This window comes from Centruroides vittatus, unplaced genomic scaffold (genome assembly GCF_030686945.1).
Source record: "Centruroides vittatus isolate TY-2023 unplaced genomic scaffold, ASM3068694v2 contig_439, whole genome shotgun sequence".
In the NCBI taxonomy this organism is placed as follows: Eukaryota; Metazoa; Arthropoda; class Arachnida; order Scorpiones; family Buthidae; genus Centruroides; species Centruroides vittatus.
Window position 1 is genome coordinate 3,361,036 of NW_027122239.1, and position 21,287 is coordinate 3,382,322.

At 26.9% G+C, this 21,287-nt stretch overlaps 1 protein-coding gene across 3 annotated transcripts in view; it reads right to left on the bottom strand.

The window, feature by feature from the left end:
• The window catches only part of LOC136977054 (breast cancer anti-estrogen resistance protein 1-like), a 56,088-nt gene that overhangs the window by 15,454 nt on the left and 19,347 nt on the right, over positions 1 to 21,287 (bottom strand). Inside the window, exon 2 of one of the 3 annotated variants that reach the window (XM_067272488.1) lies at positions 2,893 to 4,739. The exons of 1 other annotated variant lie outside the window; for it this stretch is intronic. In XM_067272488.1, the coding sequence (XP_067128589.1) occupies positions 2,893 to 2,949 (57 nt within the window). In that variant the 5' untranslated portion in view covers positions 2,950 to 4,739. Of the gene's footprint in view, positions 1 to 2,868; positions 4,740 to 21,287 lie in introns of all 3 variants that reach the window. One more of the 3 variants, XM_067272487.1, reaches the window with a different exon arrangement.

Below are 21,287 nucleotides of genomic sequence, written 5' to 3' on the forward strand. Positions count from 1 at the left end.
CGTTAATTGAGGAAGACCTATACAGATTTGAGATACTAATTTAATCTTCTTATCAACTTAATCGATGGAGGTTTTTTTATATGTATATGTATACAAAAGAGAATTTTTAATGTATTTTAATCAAGTTTTCGGCTTTCTAAAGTAATTTTTTTCTTGGCAGGTCGGGACGAGCTTCGTGTATAAAATATGGATAAGGTAGAATGCTTAAAAACAAGATAAATAAACTAACTTCTTCGCACTTGTCCTTTGAGGATAATTAATTTTATATGATTGATTAAATAACCGGTAAAGGTCAGGTTGAGAAGTGACAAATATGGAAGTATTAAAGAGAATATGGGTTTATAGGACGTTCCCTTCACCCAATGCATTTACGAAAGTTCGGAACGTTATAACATTGAACCATTTTTTAATTGAGTTCTTAAGTTACGAGCGTTTAAGGAGTTTTTCACGACGTTTAAAAGTTCCAACACGAGATCGACACGCCATTTGGTATTTTGTCTGTCACGCTAAACGTGACGACGTGCCGTAACCGAATGGATGAAACATATGGCACCTGCCAAACGTGACGAGCTTCACCCAACTTTTATAAACCTCAATTTAGATATGGGGGAAAAAGTGAAAATGTTTTATTGTGAGTTACCACCATGCCATAAACTCCATAAAAGATTAACTGTTGATGCTATAAAATAAAGATAAATTTAGCTTTTGATACGTGACTAAACTTGGGGCGAGTCCAAAGGAAGAAAAAAGGTTAAAACTAGTTACATCTATACTATATAAAAGATCGAGAAACATATTATTTTTGAATGCCAATCAAGAGTAATGTTAAAAAGTAGCCCGAAGGTAAAACACGCCTCCCAGAGCAGAGTTAATTTTCCAAACGTAATTACATTTGGTCGAGATATAGGATAAATTCTTTGTCTCTATCAAGGGCAAAACCACCTAATGGCTTCTACAATCCGAGCACAGGAAAATTCTTAGATGGAACGTCAACCTAATGAATAATGAAACCTCTTTTTTGATCACAACAGCAGAATCTGGTTAGTATCCATTAAAGTCGATAGGAAAATCAGATTAGCATTAATGAATAATACAACTTGGCTACCTTAACGGGGTATACGATTAATATCAATCATTGTGTCAATAATTCCGAACGGGTATTCGCATAAAACTTACTAAACTCCACTTTTTTATCTTTTCATAACGACGAATAAATCATTTTCTTTTAATTACCGTAGTTTTTTTTCGATCCGTAGAATTGCTCAGAAAAAAAAACTCAAAATTACAAACACGCGAAATGAGTTAGCAACGTAAAACCTTTAGAATAATTACAAACATACCAGAATTTTAAAGATAACGCTGTTGAAAATTGAAGAATATTTGCACGCCGTCAATGACCAAAACAAATTAACAACTTTAAACTACTATATGTTATAGAGATAAACAATAACAACTTTAAATCTGTTATCGGTTCGTACAAGAGTGACATGTGGATAACATGCAAACATTCGTTACGCCCAGTTGCCCACGGTGGACAACACACTTTTGTTATCCACCTTAATGACTACATTTAATTAAAAGCATGTTTAATGCTGTCGAAGAAAGGAACACTTCATTTACGAAACCGAAATTGTGATTCCTCTCTCTCCTTACTGTGGAATAGTGCCAAGCGCCGACTCCGTTTTTGTCTCCGTTCACGTACGAAGACGTCGTCGGTGCGATTGACACCACTTGTAGATGTTCGAGATGAACGACCCGAGTGTAAACGTATCCAAACACCTGTGCGACAATCAAAACCGACAGAAATATCAAACAAACACGGATTTACAAAGCCTATAAGGTGTAGACCACCCACGGAATGAAATGAGATCTGCCCTGGTGCGTCATCTGATCCTATCTAAATTGGGAATTTGGGATGATCGCTCATCAATAACGTTAGAAGAAGGGGGACCTGTTTAATAGAATGGCCAAACAACAGCGCATTTACCATATAAAAACCGTAAAGATTAGTCGGAACAGTCATTTTTTTTTGTTTTTGCTTTACTTTCGACGTTTTCCTAATGGCAGTTGATGGGAGTTTGAACGTATATAGGAGGAAATTAGAAGTGTTTCTACTCCAATTCCTACTATTTCGGACGTTATTCAATCGAGTATAGCGAGTCACTAGCCACAACCGATCGATGTAGAATATAAACTTGCTAGAATCGTTGGCATCGAGCCAGAAGCTTTTCAACTGTTTAGGTAAGAGCAAATCTGATTCTACAATTATAAGTACCCAGCGCCTATTGCACAACACCGTTTATATAAAACGCCGTATACTAAAAGGCGTATGTAAAGTGGTTCAAAAAAAAGGGAAGGAAAAAAAACAAACATAATACGGCTCTATTCTCTGGTGATTTCTACAATAGTTATTGGATATCCACAAGTGTCTGACGAGGTCATTTTTCTTTGTATCCGACATTGGCTGTCTGCCTACATTGACTGGATATGTAGCAATAAAAATTTCGTAGGCTGAGTTCGGTAAGGTGGAAAAACCTGTAGTCGGTGGGAAAATCGAGTATCAGGCTTTTATATGTCGTTTGGAGGTGGTATATTCCATGTAAGGTTCGATTTTGGAGACGAGATAAACGACGTAGACGGAGATGATCGTTCTTATCGCTAATCGGGACTCATCAGCCGGACGAAGAATTACCGAAACGGCTAGATAAGTAGCTATAAACGTTTGGTAACACAAACAAGAATTTTTTTTAATACCTCCAGCCATGCGTAAATCTTTATTACGACGCGGTTAAAAATGCGGAAAAAGAGAGATATGGAACAGGAATTGATAATTACAGAACTTTAAAAAAAATAAAAAATTGCATTTACCTGTACAGTCTGAATGCAACTCACCCTGTTCTTCTTAGGATTGGGGAGGGTGAAGGTGTGGTTTCCTTCGAACACTTTCATGTTTATTCCACAATTAGGAAATAAAATTAAAAAAAAAAATAGGAGCCAAACTATTAACCACTATTCCTTCCCATGTCTGATGTCTTTTTGATAGAACCGTCCGTAAACATCTAAGAGCCGTGCTACCACGTTAGCGGATTGGTACGGCGCGAGGTGACGTCATGACGTCCTTCACCGCCCCCTATACTTTACATGATACCTGAACGGTGATGTCCTTGGAGGTGCAATGATCAGGACGACCAGGTAGGAATTTGTGCAACGGGCGGGATCTGCATAAATTCGTCCCACTCATTTGTCAAGAAAGGAAAATGATTTTTTCATAACTAGCGCAAGTAAAACCTTAAAAATGCTAATTAGATAACTGAAAACTGAGTTTTTATACCGGGCGATTACGATGTGAGCGAGTTAATCTTTCATAAACGTATGTAATCTTTCAAATACTTCATTTCACAAAGCATCCTCTTAACTTTGAAGTGGACGATGATATATGACCGTAGAAAAAAAAAAACAATAATCTATAAATCGAACTGTTTTGATGTATCAAAATCGTAAATTAAAGTTTTCGATAAATTAGCAGCAACCGGTAAAACTATAGCCAGAGGCAAAATTATAATCCAAACCGTTCCGCCCAGCAAAAAATCTAGGACCTTTTAAGACAAGCGTGCCTTCAACATGCAAATTTCTTCATTAACCGGATTTTTTATGCGCATTAATTTAAAAATTATCGGGTTATAAGCATAAAACTGAAACTGGATCCGTGTTACATTTTTTCTTCTTCTTTAAAAACCCACAAAAAAACTGTATACAACAGAGTATTGTTTATGTAAAACGACTCTAAAAGTCTTACTAGAGTGAGAACAATACTTCTTTGTGGCCAGAAAAACAATAATTAACTAAAAAAAAACTAAGTAGAGAGATCATATTCTTAACCGAAGAAAATAGCGTATGAACGCTTAATAAATTCTCTGCTCGAGTAGTAGAGTTTATTAAAAACGATCGAAAATTAAATGTGTTTTGACCGTACCTAAATTGACCCGACATCGTTACTATAGCAACAACAATAGCTAGTTTTTATTACTGTTGGCAGGTCATGTGATGCGCATTATAATACGAATTAGCAACTTCCTACTTCTAACAAAACCCCGAACTACTCCGCAAAATTTTCCTTGCGTGGTACAAAACGAATGCACATAAAACGACGAGTTTTTTTTTGTTTTTAATTCCGCTTTCATAAAAATTTATACAGCGACTTACTAAAAACTGTAATTCATATTATACAGGTCTAGTTATTTATATACATTTTGTGTGAAGTCATCTATTTAATGCGGAAAAACAGCTCCGGGTGGGGGAAAACCCTTAAAGGTATGTAAGGAATAAATATGGATGTCCGAAGAGTAAAGGGGGAAAAAAGACAAATGAACTGCCTCCAGACACGCTGGCGCATAAATCCGTAATTTAACAGTTAATGTATGCTACTTTTAATTGAAGATGCTATTTACACGACAGAAGACTTAAAGGAATAGCAAAGATGGGAAGAGCGACTTCTTAAGAACCAAAAATATTTATTAAGAAAGCAGAAAAAATTCCTGGGTCACTTCCCTTTTATTCAGAAGGTCGAACATTCTTCTTAGCTGATTCAAGTACGAATGTGCCAAATAAGGAAGTGCTGGTTCAATTTTTCTCTGCTAGCAATCATTGGCACGTTACATCTGCTAGACAATAGTGTAATTATCCTTTGATGCACCCAGTAGTGAATGAGAGAGTTTTCCTAGCGCTTTCAAACAATCCTGCTAATAAAAACAATTATTTTCCTTTCTATTAAAATCGCCCTTTGCTTTTCTTTTTTTTTTCTAACTCTTGTGAATATATCAAAACAATCAGTTAGATAATCATGTAATGTTACACATTCTTAAAGGACAAAGAAGCTTATTGAATTATCTACTGTTTGTAAACCACTGTAGTGACAGATGATGAAGTATATACTTAGATAAATATATAGTAATCTGATTAGTGAATGTTGAAACCAGTGAGAATCATAACTTTTTCCATTTTTAGATATGAATTTTTAAATTTAATAACTCCCGTTGAGTGATATAATTGTATGTTTCTTTTGAATTAATTACACATATATATGATACGGCATGGTATTTATATTTACACTTAACCCTATATATTTAAATAAGACTAGAGATGATATTCTATAAATATTACATATAACAGTTTATTTCCTAAGATATCATATCAAAACAATCTCTCTCGTGTTTATATTTCTATAAGAATGTTTTAATTCCCACACACTACATAGTTCGAAATCACCAAAAATTATCCTAAGTGTCCTAAATTCAATTTTTAATAGAGAAATAAATTTATGACCTAATTTAAATATAGTTTATGATAAAATTTGCATAAATTTATTATTTCGCTTGTTTTTAATTCAAAAGTAAACAGAAGTCAGTTTGATTATTAAAACAAAATGTAAATTTATTGAAATCTTGTAATTAAATGTTAGAAATTTGAAATTTTAATTTTGATTCTGTGAAATGTTGTGATTTTGGATGTCATATGACAGGTGAACAAAGTACAGAACAACAGCTATATTTTGTGTCAACTGATTGAAAGGTGTGATTAAGTTCAAAGAAGGTCACTTACTCCTACGCAATAAAATCAGCCATGCCACTGTTTATTGCTTAACTGCTGCATTAACATAATGTAGTTGGTCTGTTGTTTCCTTTACACACAACATATGTGAAAGATTTATACTTACATAATTAAATCCAGCTTTAAACATCCTTACCATATACAAATGCATCTTATTCAAGGTATAATGAAACTTTTGAATATATTAAATTTAAAATTCGAGAAATATAAGAATAAATGATAAACTTTAATGTTCCTTTGAATTACAAAATATGTTAGCCATTCAATTTTTGTTTCCTAGAAATGGCTCAGCATGCTGATATAAACTTTGTCAAAATTAAATGCATTCAATTTTAAATGGAAATATATTACTAATGATACTGGTAATTAAGAAAAATGAGATAATAAAAATCTAGAAGGACATCATTCATGTAGAGAATCAAGGCTACACTAACGTTTTCAGATATTCGCAATAAAAAATTATAAAAAAAACCTAATGGACTTCTAAAATGACTGTATATGTTTCTGAATTCAGATAAATTTTTTTTGTTAATTTCTAAATTTATTTAAATTGTGTTGTATTAACATTACATTATTTTTATTAAATTATGTTAAATAAATATGAATAAAGTCATTTTATAATAAATAGTTCTCTCTCTCTATTTTATTTTACAAACAAATTTTATTATTAGTTTTGTCTGAGAACAATAATTTGAAATCACTAAATTTTGATTTTTGTTTAAAAATAATTAGTAGTTAGTTTTGGAATATTTTACATATGAAAGAAAAAAAAATTGTCACTTACTTAAAAGCAAAAACAAATTTTCTGAAAATAAATAGTAAAATAAGATAAAAACAAAAATTTAAGTGAGTTAATAATGACAATTTATAAACAAATATCTGTTATAAACAACAGGATTCTATTTTATGTAACATAGTTTATTAATTATATTATGAATTCGATTATATTTTAAAATTTTCAATTTAACATCTTAAAGATGCAATTATATGAGAAGATTTTGAAACAAGATTATCTTACTATATATATATGCCTTTTATATTTATATCAAATAAATTTTTGTGTTGAGGTATACACACAAATAAAATTCCTAAGAATATTTTCTAGGATCAACTTCCAAATAACATTCAGTTTTAAATGTTAAAATATCAACATAATACCACTATTGATTTTATTATTATATAAATTATTTTTATTATGTAAAATATTTAAATCATCATTGAACTATTCAAGATATTTAAGAATATTTGTCATTGAAATGATAATTTATGTAAAGTTTCACAAAAATATTGAAAATAATGATACTAAAATACTTTTTCCAAGTTACATGTTCTGTTTGTATAAAGATTTAGAACTGTGCAAACTGTGATTACATGTTTATGCTTCTGAAATATAAACCTAAAATATAAGCTTTAAGAATATCTAAATCAGTAATAACGAAATATTTTTATGTATGTGTCAAATTAAATTATAATTATTGTAATATTCATTATGGCTCATCCAATGAATGTTACAATAATTCTATTTTATGTGCATATGTACAGCTTTAAAACACGCATAATTTAATATGAAAACATTAAGGTAAAAAAATGTATCAACATATTTTGATACCAATATTAAAACCTCACAGTTCACATTTGAATTAATTTCCACAGATTTTAAGCATGAATTTATTTTGAAATTCAATGCTTTGTAAATCAGAATTGATTACATTCAAACAAAAAGAAATTGAAAACATTTTAACATTAAATCTTTCTTATTTAAGGTAAAAAGTCATCTTTCAAATTCATTTTTTTTAAATTACAGATATTTTTGATAATTGGCAAACTGAATGGCTCATTCCATATCGGAAAGGTAATACGCTACGACTCTCACTTTATTTATACTTGGCCATCCCTAGATAGATTTACGGATCCCAAGATCTAAGGATCACTCCAAATCAAGGTAAAATATTTTTTAAAAAGTCAATTTAAATTAGTACATACATAAGTTATTTATATTTTTTCCTTTTATATACATAATTTTTCCCATTAAATATATTATTATATTATTAAAAATTTTCTAATATAACAATTAATTAATTATTAAGAAAAGTAATCTGTTTTGTAATAATTAGAATCCCTATATTAATGCTTGTCATCATTACAATTAAAAACTTTTTTACATATTTATATCAAATTTAGTAAATAAATTATACCTATGAAATGAACAAAATAGATAAATATCAGAAAATAAATAAATATATTTAAATAATAATAATCTAGAATATTAATTATATAGCTAATAAAATTTCGTCAAATTACATAAATAGTTCATTTGAACAATTATAATTTGTAAAAAAAAGCCTTTTTTTCCTACTATGATTCCAGTTATATTTAACGTTGACTACATTTTAAAAAAATTACTTTTATAAATTTTCTTTAAAATGTTTATGTAATTAGATTTTCTAATTAAAATAACTTCTTTGTATCCAAAAGAAAGGATACAATAACACAATATTTACATAAAATGTGAGGAGAGTAAAAAACAACCTCTAGTGTGCCTTTCAAATATATACATTTTTTTTAATTTTTCATACTTGAATTCCACTTGCCATAATAATAATAATAATGATTCATGCAGACAATGTCTGTATTATTAAAAGTAAATTAAGAGATTTTATTTACCGTTATGCTAACAATTTTTAGTTACTAAAAGAGATGAAAAATTGAATGGAAGAAGCAAATTATTTTTTCTTTAATAAAAAAACATTTTTCAGATATACTAAGGACAAAGAACATTTTTTAACAGTAAAAAAAAATTACTCTAAATAGTTTTAGTAAAAGATATGACCATTGAGCTTAAGATCTTTTATATGACAAATATTTTTATTAGTTTAGATAATTTTGTTTTGTCTGCTTGAAAGGATGTGTTTATTTCAAAACATTGTACAATAATTTCATAAAATGAAAACTATATGACACTTAATCATTATTATCTAATATAAAATATTATATTCAATTATATTTTATTAATAAAGCCATGTTATTGATATTTAACTCTGATAAATTTTATTAAATTGACTTATCCACTTATAAAACCACAAGACATTTCACAAAAAAAAATTTTTATAGCTATTATATATTTTATTTTTTGCAATTTATATATAGTGACATACATCATAAAAATTTTAAATTATAAACATATGAAATAAAATTGAAACTAATTTTAACTTAATTATTTTTAATGTTATTAAAGTGTATATAAAAGATAATTTATTATGACGGTGAAATAATTTTAATATTGCTTTGAAGCAGTCATTTTTTCTAAAAAAAAAAAAACTTAAGTTTTATAAAAATAATTGTATTTTTATCATCATCATCATTCATTAAATTATATAATATTGTACATATTTATATAAATTCGGCTATTGATATAAAAAAATATATATCTATCACCATTAGACTATTTTCTAAATAGCAATCAAATAATAATGATTTACAGACTGGAATACAAGTAATAAAACATTTGAAAACACAATAAAAGTTTTGTATGTCAACAACAAAATGGCAAAGAAAGAATCTAGTACAAATTTCCAACAGAAAAACTTTTGTTACTGATGGCAGTTTTTACTGCTGCATCATCAACTAGCTGAATGAAGTTAGAAATCATAATTTTTTTACAAAAAAAAAAATAATCCAAATAAATTTGATATTTAAAAGAACAAAATGTTGTTTTTAAAATATATGATATTGAATACATATGCATCAAAAACACTTAGAGATGTCATCAGTTATTCAGAATATAAATATTTTTAAAAATAAATTTTAAAAGTGGAAACATTGAGTGTTTTTATACATAAATGTTTATATTGAGAAGGATTTATTAACTCTGAATTATTTGGTTCTAGCCATTAATGATTCAAAAATTCTTTTTACAGAAATCTCACAAATAAATCTGATTTTTTATCTGTTACGTACAAGTATATAAACATATAGATTAGCAAATAATTGAACAGGTTTTTAAAGTTATCAAAAGTTGAACATATGCCAATACATCACTACTTTCATTTTCTAAAGTTAGAATAATGATAATCATTTTTTAGTAAGCACTGGAAATAAAAAATCCTATTGATCTTATTTATATTGTTCCACTACTTTATCATTAAAAGTAATATACAGTTCTGATCACTTTTTTAAATTCAAATTTTAGATAATATTTTTTATTTACAAGTAATAGTATGTAATTTAATATAATAAATAGTATAAACACTGATAACTTTACACTATGAGATACAATCTTTTCAGAAAGCTATTAAGAATTTTGGAACTGTTTGTTTGCTTTTTCCATAAGCTCTTTCAGAATCACTTGAATGAGGAATTCTGAATAAGTTAAGTAGTGACATACAAGAAATAAAACATTTGAACAGAATTTCAAAGACAACAATACCAATAAATTTCATTGTTTAACTAATTAGTTTAAGTATCAAATAAAATTTAATAACATACCATATATTATAAATATAAACTTATAATTTCAACTAGATAAACTTTAAATAATCTAAAAACTGAATTCTTGTCATAATTTATGAAAATTAAGATTCTAATATTTGATTTTAACAATTATGAAATGTATGTTTTATATTATTTTGTAATAATATAATTATATTGTTACAAAATTTTAGAATTTTATTTTATTTTAATGTTTTTCTACCATTCTAAAATTTTAATGGCCTTTTAAATCAGATTAAATTGCAAATTTTTATAAATATTAATTAAAAAAAATCAAAATTCAGTTTTAAAAATTTTATCAAGAGAAATTTATAATAATAAAATTATTTATTATTTTAAGATTAAAGTATCTTAATTTTTAATATTTTACAATTGTTAAACTAAATAAAATTTTTTATCTGGCAAAATGTAAATAAAAAGCAAACAACATTATTATAATTATTATAACAGAAATTGTTTTGAAACAGTTCAAATTTATTAATGCTATTTTTTCTTACTAAATATACTTTATTTTTCTTTAAAAATTAATTTGAAGATGTTAAGCAACTGGTATAAGACTATTTATATAATTTAAGCATTCTGACTTACAATTCAGAAACCATTTAACTTAGTACTAATACAGTGCAGTTGAAATTTTTATAGAAATTGCATTTCTGAAATGCAAAAACAAAGATTTCAGTAAATTAAAAATCAAACTATTGAAAAATTGTTGTTCTATTGCAAAAATACTTGTAGTAATGGTTTTTTTGGACTGATTTTATAGGGATAAATTAAAAAATGTTTTTAATAATTAACACAAGATATAACTAAATGAAATTTGTAATGGAAATTTACTTTTACTTGTAAATAAAAAAATTGTTTCCTTAAAATAAATTCAGTTAAACTATTTAATATATATAAAAGTGCATTACTTGTATAGTACAATTAAAATAAAACAGAACAACAAAAATTTATAAGTATACTTGTTGTAATCTCTTCATTTCCTATGTTAGCAGATGAATATTTTCCCCAGCAATTACAATGTTATTTTAACTTATAAGATTTATTTATTGTTAATAATGCAAGACTGTACAATTTCAAAGTTGTATATCACAATTTCACTATATGTGCAATCTAGCAATTCTGCAATTAATTAACAACATATCTAGTCATTTAATTGTAGAATTGCCAAATGAGTAGATACAGTCAACTGCTGCATTTTTAACTTTATTAGTTTGAGGTGCAAGTCTAACTACAACCGATAAATAAGACATGATAAATCATTTTATATCACAATTACCTATTTGATTATGAATATTAATTATCGATAGATATGAGATAAACTAAGAAATTATTTCTTATGACCAACTCTCGATTTGTCTTCTGAGTGTACATTCAAAGTTTATGCATTTAAGTCTTCAAGCAAATGCTGAACAAATGCATGAGCTTTAAATATTTGGATTACTAGCCAAATAATAAATAAATTCTTCTAAATATCTCATTTAATATGTAAATACTCATCTTTTTATTTTAAAAATAAATATTAAAATGTTAATTTGACTCTAAATATTTACAAATAAATAAATGAAGTTTAACTTAAAACATAACTTAATATATCAAGGCAAAATAAATTCTTACAGATCCAAATATTTTAATTTTTACCAAAGAATGACTTCAGGCATTTTGTTTTATCTTTACCATTATATTACTATTTACTTCTTAAAGATATAACATTCAAAACAGTTTTCTGTAGTATATTCAAATTATTCTTTGGAATTTATAACATATTTGTCATTATCATTGGATAAATATGATACAACTTTTCTATTATATATGAAAATTGTTTTATTTATTTATATTACAGGATAAATTTAAAATATTTGAAGAAAGTACAAACTTTGTACAATATTAAACTAATATAAACACATCCACATCTTTATTTTTACTCCCTTGTAAAATTTAACTAAAGTATATAAATAGAAAGTTATACAAATTTTACTTTAATTTATTACAATATATTCTGTTTATGTGATATTAATTTTCAATAAAATTAATACATTAATGAATTTAATTTATAAATAAATGCTGAAAATATATTTTTATTTTACATTTGAAATTTTTTAATATAATAATCTGAATATAATTACGATAAATATTTAACATGATAAAATGATTTCATTTATATGGTAAGAAAGTAGAAAATCTAATTAAATTAAATGTAAAAAATTTTAATAATTTAAATTTAATGGATATTTATTAAATTTTTATTTAATTACTAAATGAAATTAAATATAAACAAATCAGAAGCAAAAAATTCTTGGTATTAAAGATGTAATTAATAGAAATTTACATTAGAAAAATTTATACACAAAGAAAAGAATTAATTAAAACAATTATCAATTATGTACATTTTTAAAAATTATATATATATACACATACTGTAATTAAATAATTAAATTGATTTTAGTTTGAAAAAATGAAATAAGAATAATTTCTTTAAAACATTTAATGCATCATTTTGCTCCTTTTATTAAATAGTCAACAAAATAAAGTAAAAAGTTTATAATTCTTTACACGATTAAAATTAAACTATGTATAGTACATCAAGAACTTCAATATAATTTAATTGAGGTAAATATATTTTTGGTGTAATATCTTAATTCTGGATTATTTCTGTCAGTTTGGTAACTCAAAGTTCAAGTTTGTTTCATGTAAATAGAATAAGTGCATCTCTTACTTAAGTTGTTTACAGTGTACAGTTATAGGCAGTACTTTATTTGTATACCTGAACAATTCTGAAGTAAACTACACTAATGGAATTTTGAAGAGTAAGGTACAAGTATTAAAAATAATGACAGTCTATTGTAAGTAATAAATTTAGATTATCATCTCAATAAAGAAGTAATATTATGACAGCTGATCTGTTTTTATCACTTTAAACTAAGTATAGTAAATAGCAAAAGCATTAAAATTGCATTTTCTCATAACAGCAATTGCATTCATATAAGCAGTTTTATAAATATGATAATTAACTAACAATGCAAGACTTTTCTAATATTACTGTTGTATAATTTATTTTGGATTCCAATAGAAATATCAGTAATACAAATTAAAAAAAATATTTTATAAATATCATTTAATTGATTTTTATCTGTTCTTATTTAAGACAAACAGAATACTTTAAATGTTTTTCAAATTGTACAAGTAATCGAAAATGCATGATAAAATTGAGAAATCAACATAAAATTATGAAACTACAATGAATAATCTTATTTAAATATCATTAAATTTAAAATTATTGATACTATAAGTTCAAAATTTTACATAGTATTCCAAATCTATAATAATAATAAAACATGAAACAAATTATTGTATTTTCTCTGCTGTAACTCATCTGTTTAATACAAAATATGAAAAGTTTGAATAAATTAATCTGAAAATAAAAACAAACAAAATTTTGAAATTTAATATTTATTTGATTACATATATTTTAGAATAATTAATATATTTATTTTAAACACAAAATAGTCCATTTTATTATGCAAAAATAAAACTTAAAAATAAACAAACAACAATAAAGATGTATAAAAATAATACAAAACTTATACACGTATAAGCAAGTCCTCATCATCATCAACAGGTTTTCGGAACAGTAACATTAAGCAAAGTGACATATAGAGAGGTTTCAAGGTCGCATGTCACGTGATAAAACACACGTTTGCTTTGCCCATTCGCCATTTTTGTGGTAGTTTTCGCTCGCTTAGCTTGCACGTAGTCTGTTATTCGACGTCTTTTTTTTAGTTTAAACGTACAAAAATACTGCAGTTCTATTATCATGGATTAAGTTAAAAAAGATTCTTTTCTTGCAAGCTATTCTAGCAGTCTAACAGGACGAGATGCAGCTCTGTACGAAGAGAAAATTTCGTTATGTCAAGGCGATCCATACGAAGCCAGTTTATCAGACTTCGTCGTATATCAAGAGTTGTGGCCGAAAGTAGAATTTGGTGACATTATAAACTATTTGGTTTTTACAACAAATTTCTACACCCTGTCACAAATGAAAGCTTGTAAATCTTTAGAGGCCCATAACTATTTAACAAGTGGCTGGGTTTCTCCTGATATAAAAGTAAAAGTAATTAATAACAGCGAAGTAATATTGCTTGGAAAGATGTTTTCTTTTGTTTGTTTAAACTCGTGTTTTTACGTATTTCTTAAGTAAGAATTTTTTGTCTGAAAGTAAAAGTCTAATTAAAAACAGCCGTGGAAATTTTTTAATTCAAATTGTTCAGTACCTTTATTTTCTAGTTGAAACTAGCATATAATAAGTCTACTTGCTTTTCGTTTTAACGTGTAATGTTTATAAGTTTGCACTAGCTAAAGCCTGAAATTACGTTAGTTATTCGTTTATAAATGCATTATACCTAACTAAATTAATATAAGCAAATCAGTAAACTCTTTTAGGTTTTAAAATATAACTTAGTGTTTATTAACGTAAATATTGAAATGAAATGTTTCTGACAAACTCTTGTATTGATATTCACTTTATTCGTAACGAAATTTTTCCGGTTAATTCTCGAGAGCCATGCAGTTTGCCTTCGTCGTGAAAGCTCCTCAGTTTGAGATCCTTGATGACAAATAATGCCGGGAATTTTAAAAAATGATGTTCCTTTGTTCTTGAGTGAACTAGCATTACACCCAATTACACAACAAATCACCATAGTGATATTCGCGACGAAAAAAACAACACAAGAACTCCAGTTAAAACGCACGTGAACACACACAAAACGTAAACAAGTCACAAACAGTCACAAAGATTGCGCTGGACAATTGCGCAAGTCCTCATCATCATCAACAGGTTTTCGGAACAGTAACATTAAGCAAAGTGACATATAATGAAACCAATTTTAACATAGGCTAAATGATTTAAACAAGATATAATTTGGTTATTATTATTCTTATTCAATCATGCTTGCAATCTCCAGCATTTATTTTTTGCTTCACAAAAACAATTTTGCTGTTTATAATTCAACAAATTGTTAATATCATAATTACAAATGTATTTGTATCTTTCTTCAACAGCATGGACTTGCTGTACATTCTTTGCCATTGTATTATGCTTTGTATTAATTTAGAAATGGAAATTATGAAGTTAAGACTATCAAAAGTCAAGTTCTAAGCTAATATACAACATATTAACACTGAAAATTTAGTTATGCAATAAATAAAAAAAATGGATTATAATATCCAATTTTTTAAATTTTACAGTATAAACCTACATACAAAATTCATTTTTAATATATGTATATAAAGTCAAAAAATCAATTAAAATTTTTCTGTAGCATAACTAAGCTTCAATACTAAAATATTGTATATCAGCAACTAATGGTTTTATTAAACATAAATTTAGAAAGGCTTTAAAAGTTAATTTTTAAAGTTCCATCAAATGTGACAAATAAGTTTGTCATAATCTATTTTAAATTTTATTTTGCAGACACAATAAATACCTAATGAATAATTCAATTCTTTTAGGAGATTTTCTGCCTATTCCAATAATTTCTAAAAATACTATTTATTTTGATACATTATTTATTTAAAGTAATGAATAAAAAAAAACATTAAATGCAATAAAATTTTAACCGAATGAGAATAAATAAGTATTTCAATATAAATAACCAATTAAACTCAAATTTCTTAAATGAACGAAATCTGGTTTATTGGTGCTTACTACATTACATTAAATATCAGAGAAAATTAGTTAATTTTTTTTTAACTTTTTCTGCCCTATGGGTACTAAGAGGGCTGATAGTTAATGTTAGCAAGCTATAATAAAGTAAATTTTAGGTTTATTGTATCAATATAATCTTCCATCTTACATTTAAAATAATTTATAACACTTATGCAAAATTATATAAAATAAAAATATGCTTAAAGTTATAAGCAGTTCAATTCAATTTTTACTGTATAAGGATCAGTTTATCCTATTACATGAGGACTAAGATACAAGAATTTATATAAAAATTGTTAGTTTTATAAGTGTTATTACAACAATTTCTCATATATTTTCTACACATAAGAAAATAAGTATGTATTAATCATGTACAATAAATTTTTGAAAACAGTTATATAATTTAATTATTGTCTTTACATCAAATCTGTGAAAATATGTAAAAAAAACTTTTGATCTTTGATAATCTCCAATTTAAGGAGATTACACCAGCACTGTAATTCATGTGCTTCATTACAAGAATAAAAAAAAATGAATGCAAAGTTTAGAGCTTCTGTGTTAGAGCTTAATCTGATTTGTATGAAAAATTTTTAAAAATTAAATGGCAAATTATTAAGAAGTAGATAAATCTGTGGATAATCTAAAATAATAGTATACCCTTCACAGTTTTTTTAAACCTTAAGTTCATCTATATCTTGTGCTAAAGATATCTCAAAAACATTCTCCATAAATTGTCCTATAGGAAATCCATATGTATGAGTGTTCAAAAATACAAGAAACCTGAACAATCCAATTGTTCTTATTATTTGAATGATTTGCATTTTTTATGTAGCATTTTTTAATATATTAGATGATAAATCACTATTTCCTATTTTTCTAAAAAAATTAATCATCCTTTTTTATAAAGTAAGGACACAATCTAAATGTACAAATATAAACATCTAAAAATATGATAATTCTGACAATTGTTTGGCTTTAACAATCTAAATCTGTTTAAAACCAGTCTGAGCACACTGCCTAATAGGTATATTATACTCTAAAGAGAACACTTTACAGATAAATTTTGTACTGCTTCTAGCCTTTGACATTTAGTGCAACACCAACCAGATGAAGCATAACTCACAGATAATAAAATTACATATTTTAAACTGAGTAATAGGATTTTCCAGCTTTAACTGTTTAAACAGCTTAAGTGTATTCATGATCAATACATTAGATTTATGCAAACATTCTTTATATTGTCTATCAAATGACAGCATAGGAGATAGCTTGACTCTCAAGAGTTTAATTTCTTGTACCAATTTTAATTGTTTTTCCTTAATATAAAAGGACATTTGATGGTCTACATCCATTGCAAAATATCATCACATATAATTTATTAAAATTTTTAATTCTAATTCTTCACAGAAACCTTGTATAGCCTAGTATTATCTTCCTATTTAATGTAGCTGCAGTTGATGCAATTAACAATGTCTAAACATGTACAACCTGTTTGTCAATTAAGAAACAATCTTCTTCTCTCTCAAAGCAATTATTAAAATGAAACATGTAAAAGTTAAATGCTGTGACCTGCAGAAGACCATAATTTGTCTTGGAGGATGGTCATTGAATAGTTTCCTGTATAAATCACATTATATTGACTGAATAATATACCTGTTATAAGATTTTTTTGATCTACCTGATATTTAGTCAATTTTCTTTGTAAATTAAATATAATGACAGAATGATAGGCTTTCTTATTATCTAAAAATAAAACAAAGACTTTTTGTCTCTTTTTTAGTAAATTGCAGCTGAATAATGGCAATTGAAACAAATAAGGCCAACTGAATACCTCCATTCTTAAAAAAAAAAAAAAAAAAAAAAAAAAATGAATTTAATAAAATAAGAACGTTTTCAACCAGAAAACATTGACCTTCTTTGGTTACAATAGAATGGAAAAATAGAATTTTTGTGATCTACCTCTCCAGTTAGTTCAAGATTTATGGATACTCAACTCTTAAGAAACGCAAATTGCATGGGGTTTCTATAATTGTTCTGTTCAACTCATAAATTAAACTTTGTTAACGAAATTAAAGTAAATAACTTATAAAAACCTGCTATAGATCTATAATTTTGTGGATGCTTCTTTCTGCCTTTTTTAAACAGCGTATACTGAATAATCATCTTCCAATCTATTAGAATATTACCAAAGTTATAGAAATATTGAAATTGTCTAACCAATAATTCTACAATATTCACTGATAAATTTTTTTATTACAAACTTGGAAATATAGTCATATCTTGCAATTCTTTATTTTCCTTACATTATCACTACTCACATTAAATAAATCTTCATATGTATTGTCCATTAACTCGTCAGTAGATATATATATAAAAAAAGAGTATTTTTATATAAATAATTTTCTGAAAAAAAGACACTAAAATACTGTAACTAACTTTCAAATGAAACTAATAAATTTCTACTCTTTAAAATTGAACCACAAAAGTTATTTATAACACTCCAAAATGCCTTTTTATCTCTTATGCAACACATCTTTTTATTTAAATCATTTTTATAAATTATTTTATTTGTTAAACATGTTTTTAAGAACTGATCTGAATTCATTCTTCTAAGCTGCATTAAACTCTTTTGCTTCTTCAATTTAATAATAATAGCAATTATTATTAAAATCATTTATGTTTAAATTTTAAACCATTAAATTTTTTTAACTTCTGAATTGATACAAATCTAATAATATAATTAATTTTTAATAATTATTCAAGATTGTTCTGTAGCTCATGAGATACAACAACATATGAATTGTTTTCAATTTATCTTAGAAACTTATATTTGTTGATATTCCTGTTTGACTTCAACCAAATGTAAACTTTAGGAGGTTTTCTGGTAATCACTATTATTTCCAAGGCAACCAATTGATTTTAACTGTACTGGAAAATGGTCTGAATCATCAAGGTTCAATATCTTCATACTTAAACACCATTCAACTAAAAATTCCAAACATATCGAGTTCTTTCGACCAATTTATCGGAACTGACAATTTTGTTGAAATTAAGTTTTATTTTTAATCTCAAATGAGTTATTATGCATTTCAAATCATGTCACAAAATTCTTGTAACACTGAGATGGAATTTTAAAAAATTAGGAAGAACAAAATTTTATTGTAAATTATGTTTATATTTTCTCCATATTATATGTGACACAAAAAAATGAGATAAATTTATCATAATTTCATTTCTTGCAAAATTCCAATGGATAATTAACTTTTCTTGTTTTCAAAACTGAGTTTTTCAGTAATTAGATCACTTAAATCATATCATTTATCATTACATTTAAACAGCAACAGTTATTAGCAAAGATCTTTCATTAAAAATGGATTTACCAAGAGTTGTTCCAAGTCAAATTACACTCATCAGGCTTGTTGCATACAGTGACAGTGATTCAAATGACACTATACTTTGATGGTACTTGATAATTGGATCATTGTATGAGAAAATAAAACAGAAGAACCTATCATGGGACTTCTGTTTCAAAACCAGGGCTTTCAAATTTCAATCTTCAGCAATTCAGCGTAAACTCATCTCAACTAGTACAAGCAACGTCCAATGAAGATTATTTATAGCCAAGTACTGTACATCCTGGAGATTAACTCTTTTCCAAATTAAACAGATGCATTTCTTCGTAGTTCCAGTTATGTAGATTCTGAAGATTCTTGTTGTTTGCAGTCTTTATGTAAAAAGTCAGATGATTTAATGCAAGTTAAATTTTATCATAAGTGCAAAGCATGTGCCACTATAGTCTTTCTGGATCTGTAGTAATAACAGTGAAACTATCATAACTGCCAAAATATGTCTTTATACTTAAAAAATATAAGTAAAGTACTTTACTGTATCATGACCATCATTTAATATTTTTTTAAAATATTTGTATGTTGGTACAATGAATTATTTGAATTTCTGTCAGAATATGAATTTTTCTCTCAAAAATTGGAAATATTAAAATCTCATTAATGGAGTCATTCCATTTCAGACTAATTTCAGACATTTTGAAATTTTTGAAATCTATTATTTATATTTAAATCTCAAAAATCAATTCAAAATTTTAGATTGTTGCAACTCCAGCAATAACATGGGAAAAGTTAGGGGAAAATGGAACAGTTAACTACAAAAAATAAAAGTTCTATAACTACTTAAACCTGGAAAAAACTTTGTCTATCATTAAATGTTCAACAATGTTTATTTCAACTACAGTCAACAAAAAAAGAAAGTTAATCATTTGATTTTTCTTTTTTACAATGTCATAAACATTGTAAAAAAGAAATCATTTTATGAAATCATGTTAAATACTCTGTCTTGTCCCTTAGGTGGGGTAAGATAAAGTATGTTTTGAGATAATATTGGATGATTCAAATGAAATTTATTTCTCATAATTATACAACTTACACATCATCAAACTAGTAATAAAACAATATTCAGAGTTTATTACAGAAATTTTTATACTGTGGCAACTTATTTTTCTTGATGACATAATGTACAAATGTGGTGAACCACATATCACATATCCTTATCCTCTTCACCAGCATGTCCAATCTTCTGTTGAAACAGAATATAAATATCCGTAGTAAAGGCATTCAGTGTTGAGAGAGACATGATGAAGTAATCGTGTTTTGTGAACAAAACACCTTTCCCTTCTTGTCCCAGATGTCATTTTGAAATCTTGCTTAAACCCCTTGGTGATAACGGTATAATAAAATATTTTATACAGTCATGTGAAGCTAAAAGAATTTGCTATTGATAGAAAGCATCAAAACATTGAGAGATTTTGATCATTTATATGCAATTAGTTTTGAAAACATAAAAATTACATCAGCATGTAATTTTTGGCCCTTTAACACATTTTTGCCTCAGCACTGAACAATAACAGCAATTTTACTGTCATCTACTTCTTCTGGTATGCAGATTTAGTTGTAATATTTACTACTGTGGGTACGCCAGGAGATGGACGGAATCACACCTCCTTTTCCTCGGCTAACAGGTTGGTGAGACCTGCCCATGGTCAAGATGGCAGTTTGGGTTTGTTACACGTCACGCATTATGCGAGTGAGAGCAAGGAAGTGATGAGTCCAACGCTAGAGCGACGGCGATACTCGAATAAATAACATCAATGGAAAACAACAACAATTTATTAGGAATAAAAGCTACAGTTACAATCGGGGTGAGCTACCGTCGCCGGAGTTTAGGATACGCGGAGGGAGAGTTTACACAAATTGGAGAGGTCATACCTCTTGGTCTGAGTAGTTCTGGCTATCAGTTCGGGGTATCCTCGGGTTCCTTCCGTACCTCGTTGGTCTCCGTCGGGACGTGTACACTCTTTAACGGACACTATGTAACCGACCCCCTTTTCCTCTCTCGTCGCCCTTTTATCATCTCTGTCACATTCCTGTTTTTCACCAACCAGCACTATTCGAATTTTGTTCCTCATGATTCATGG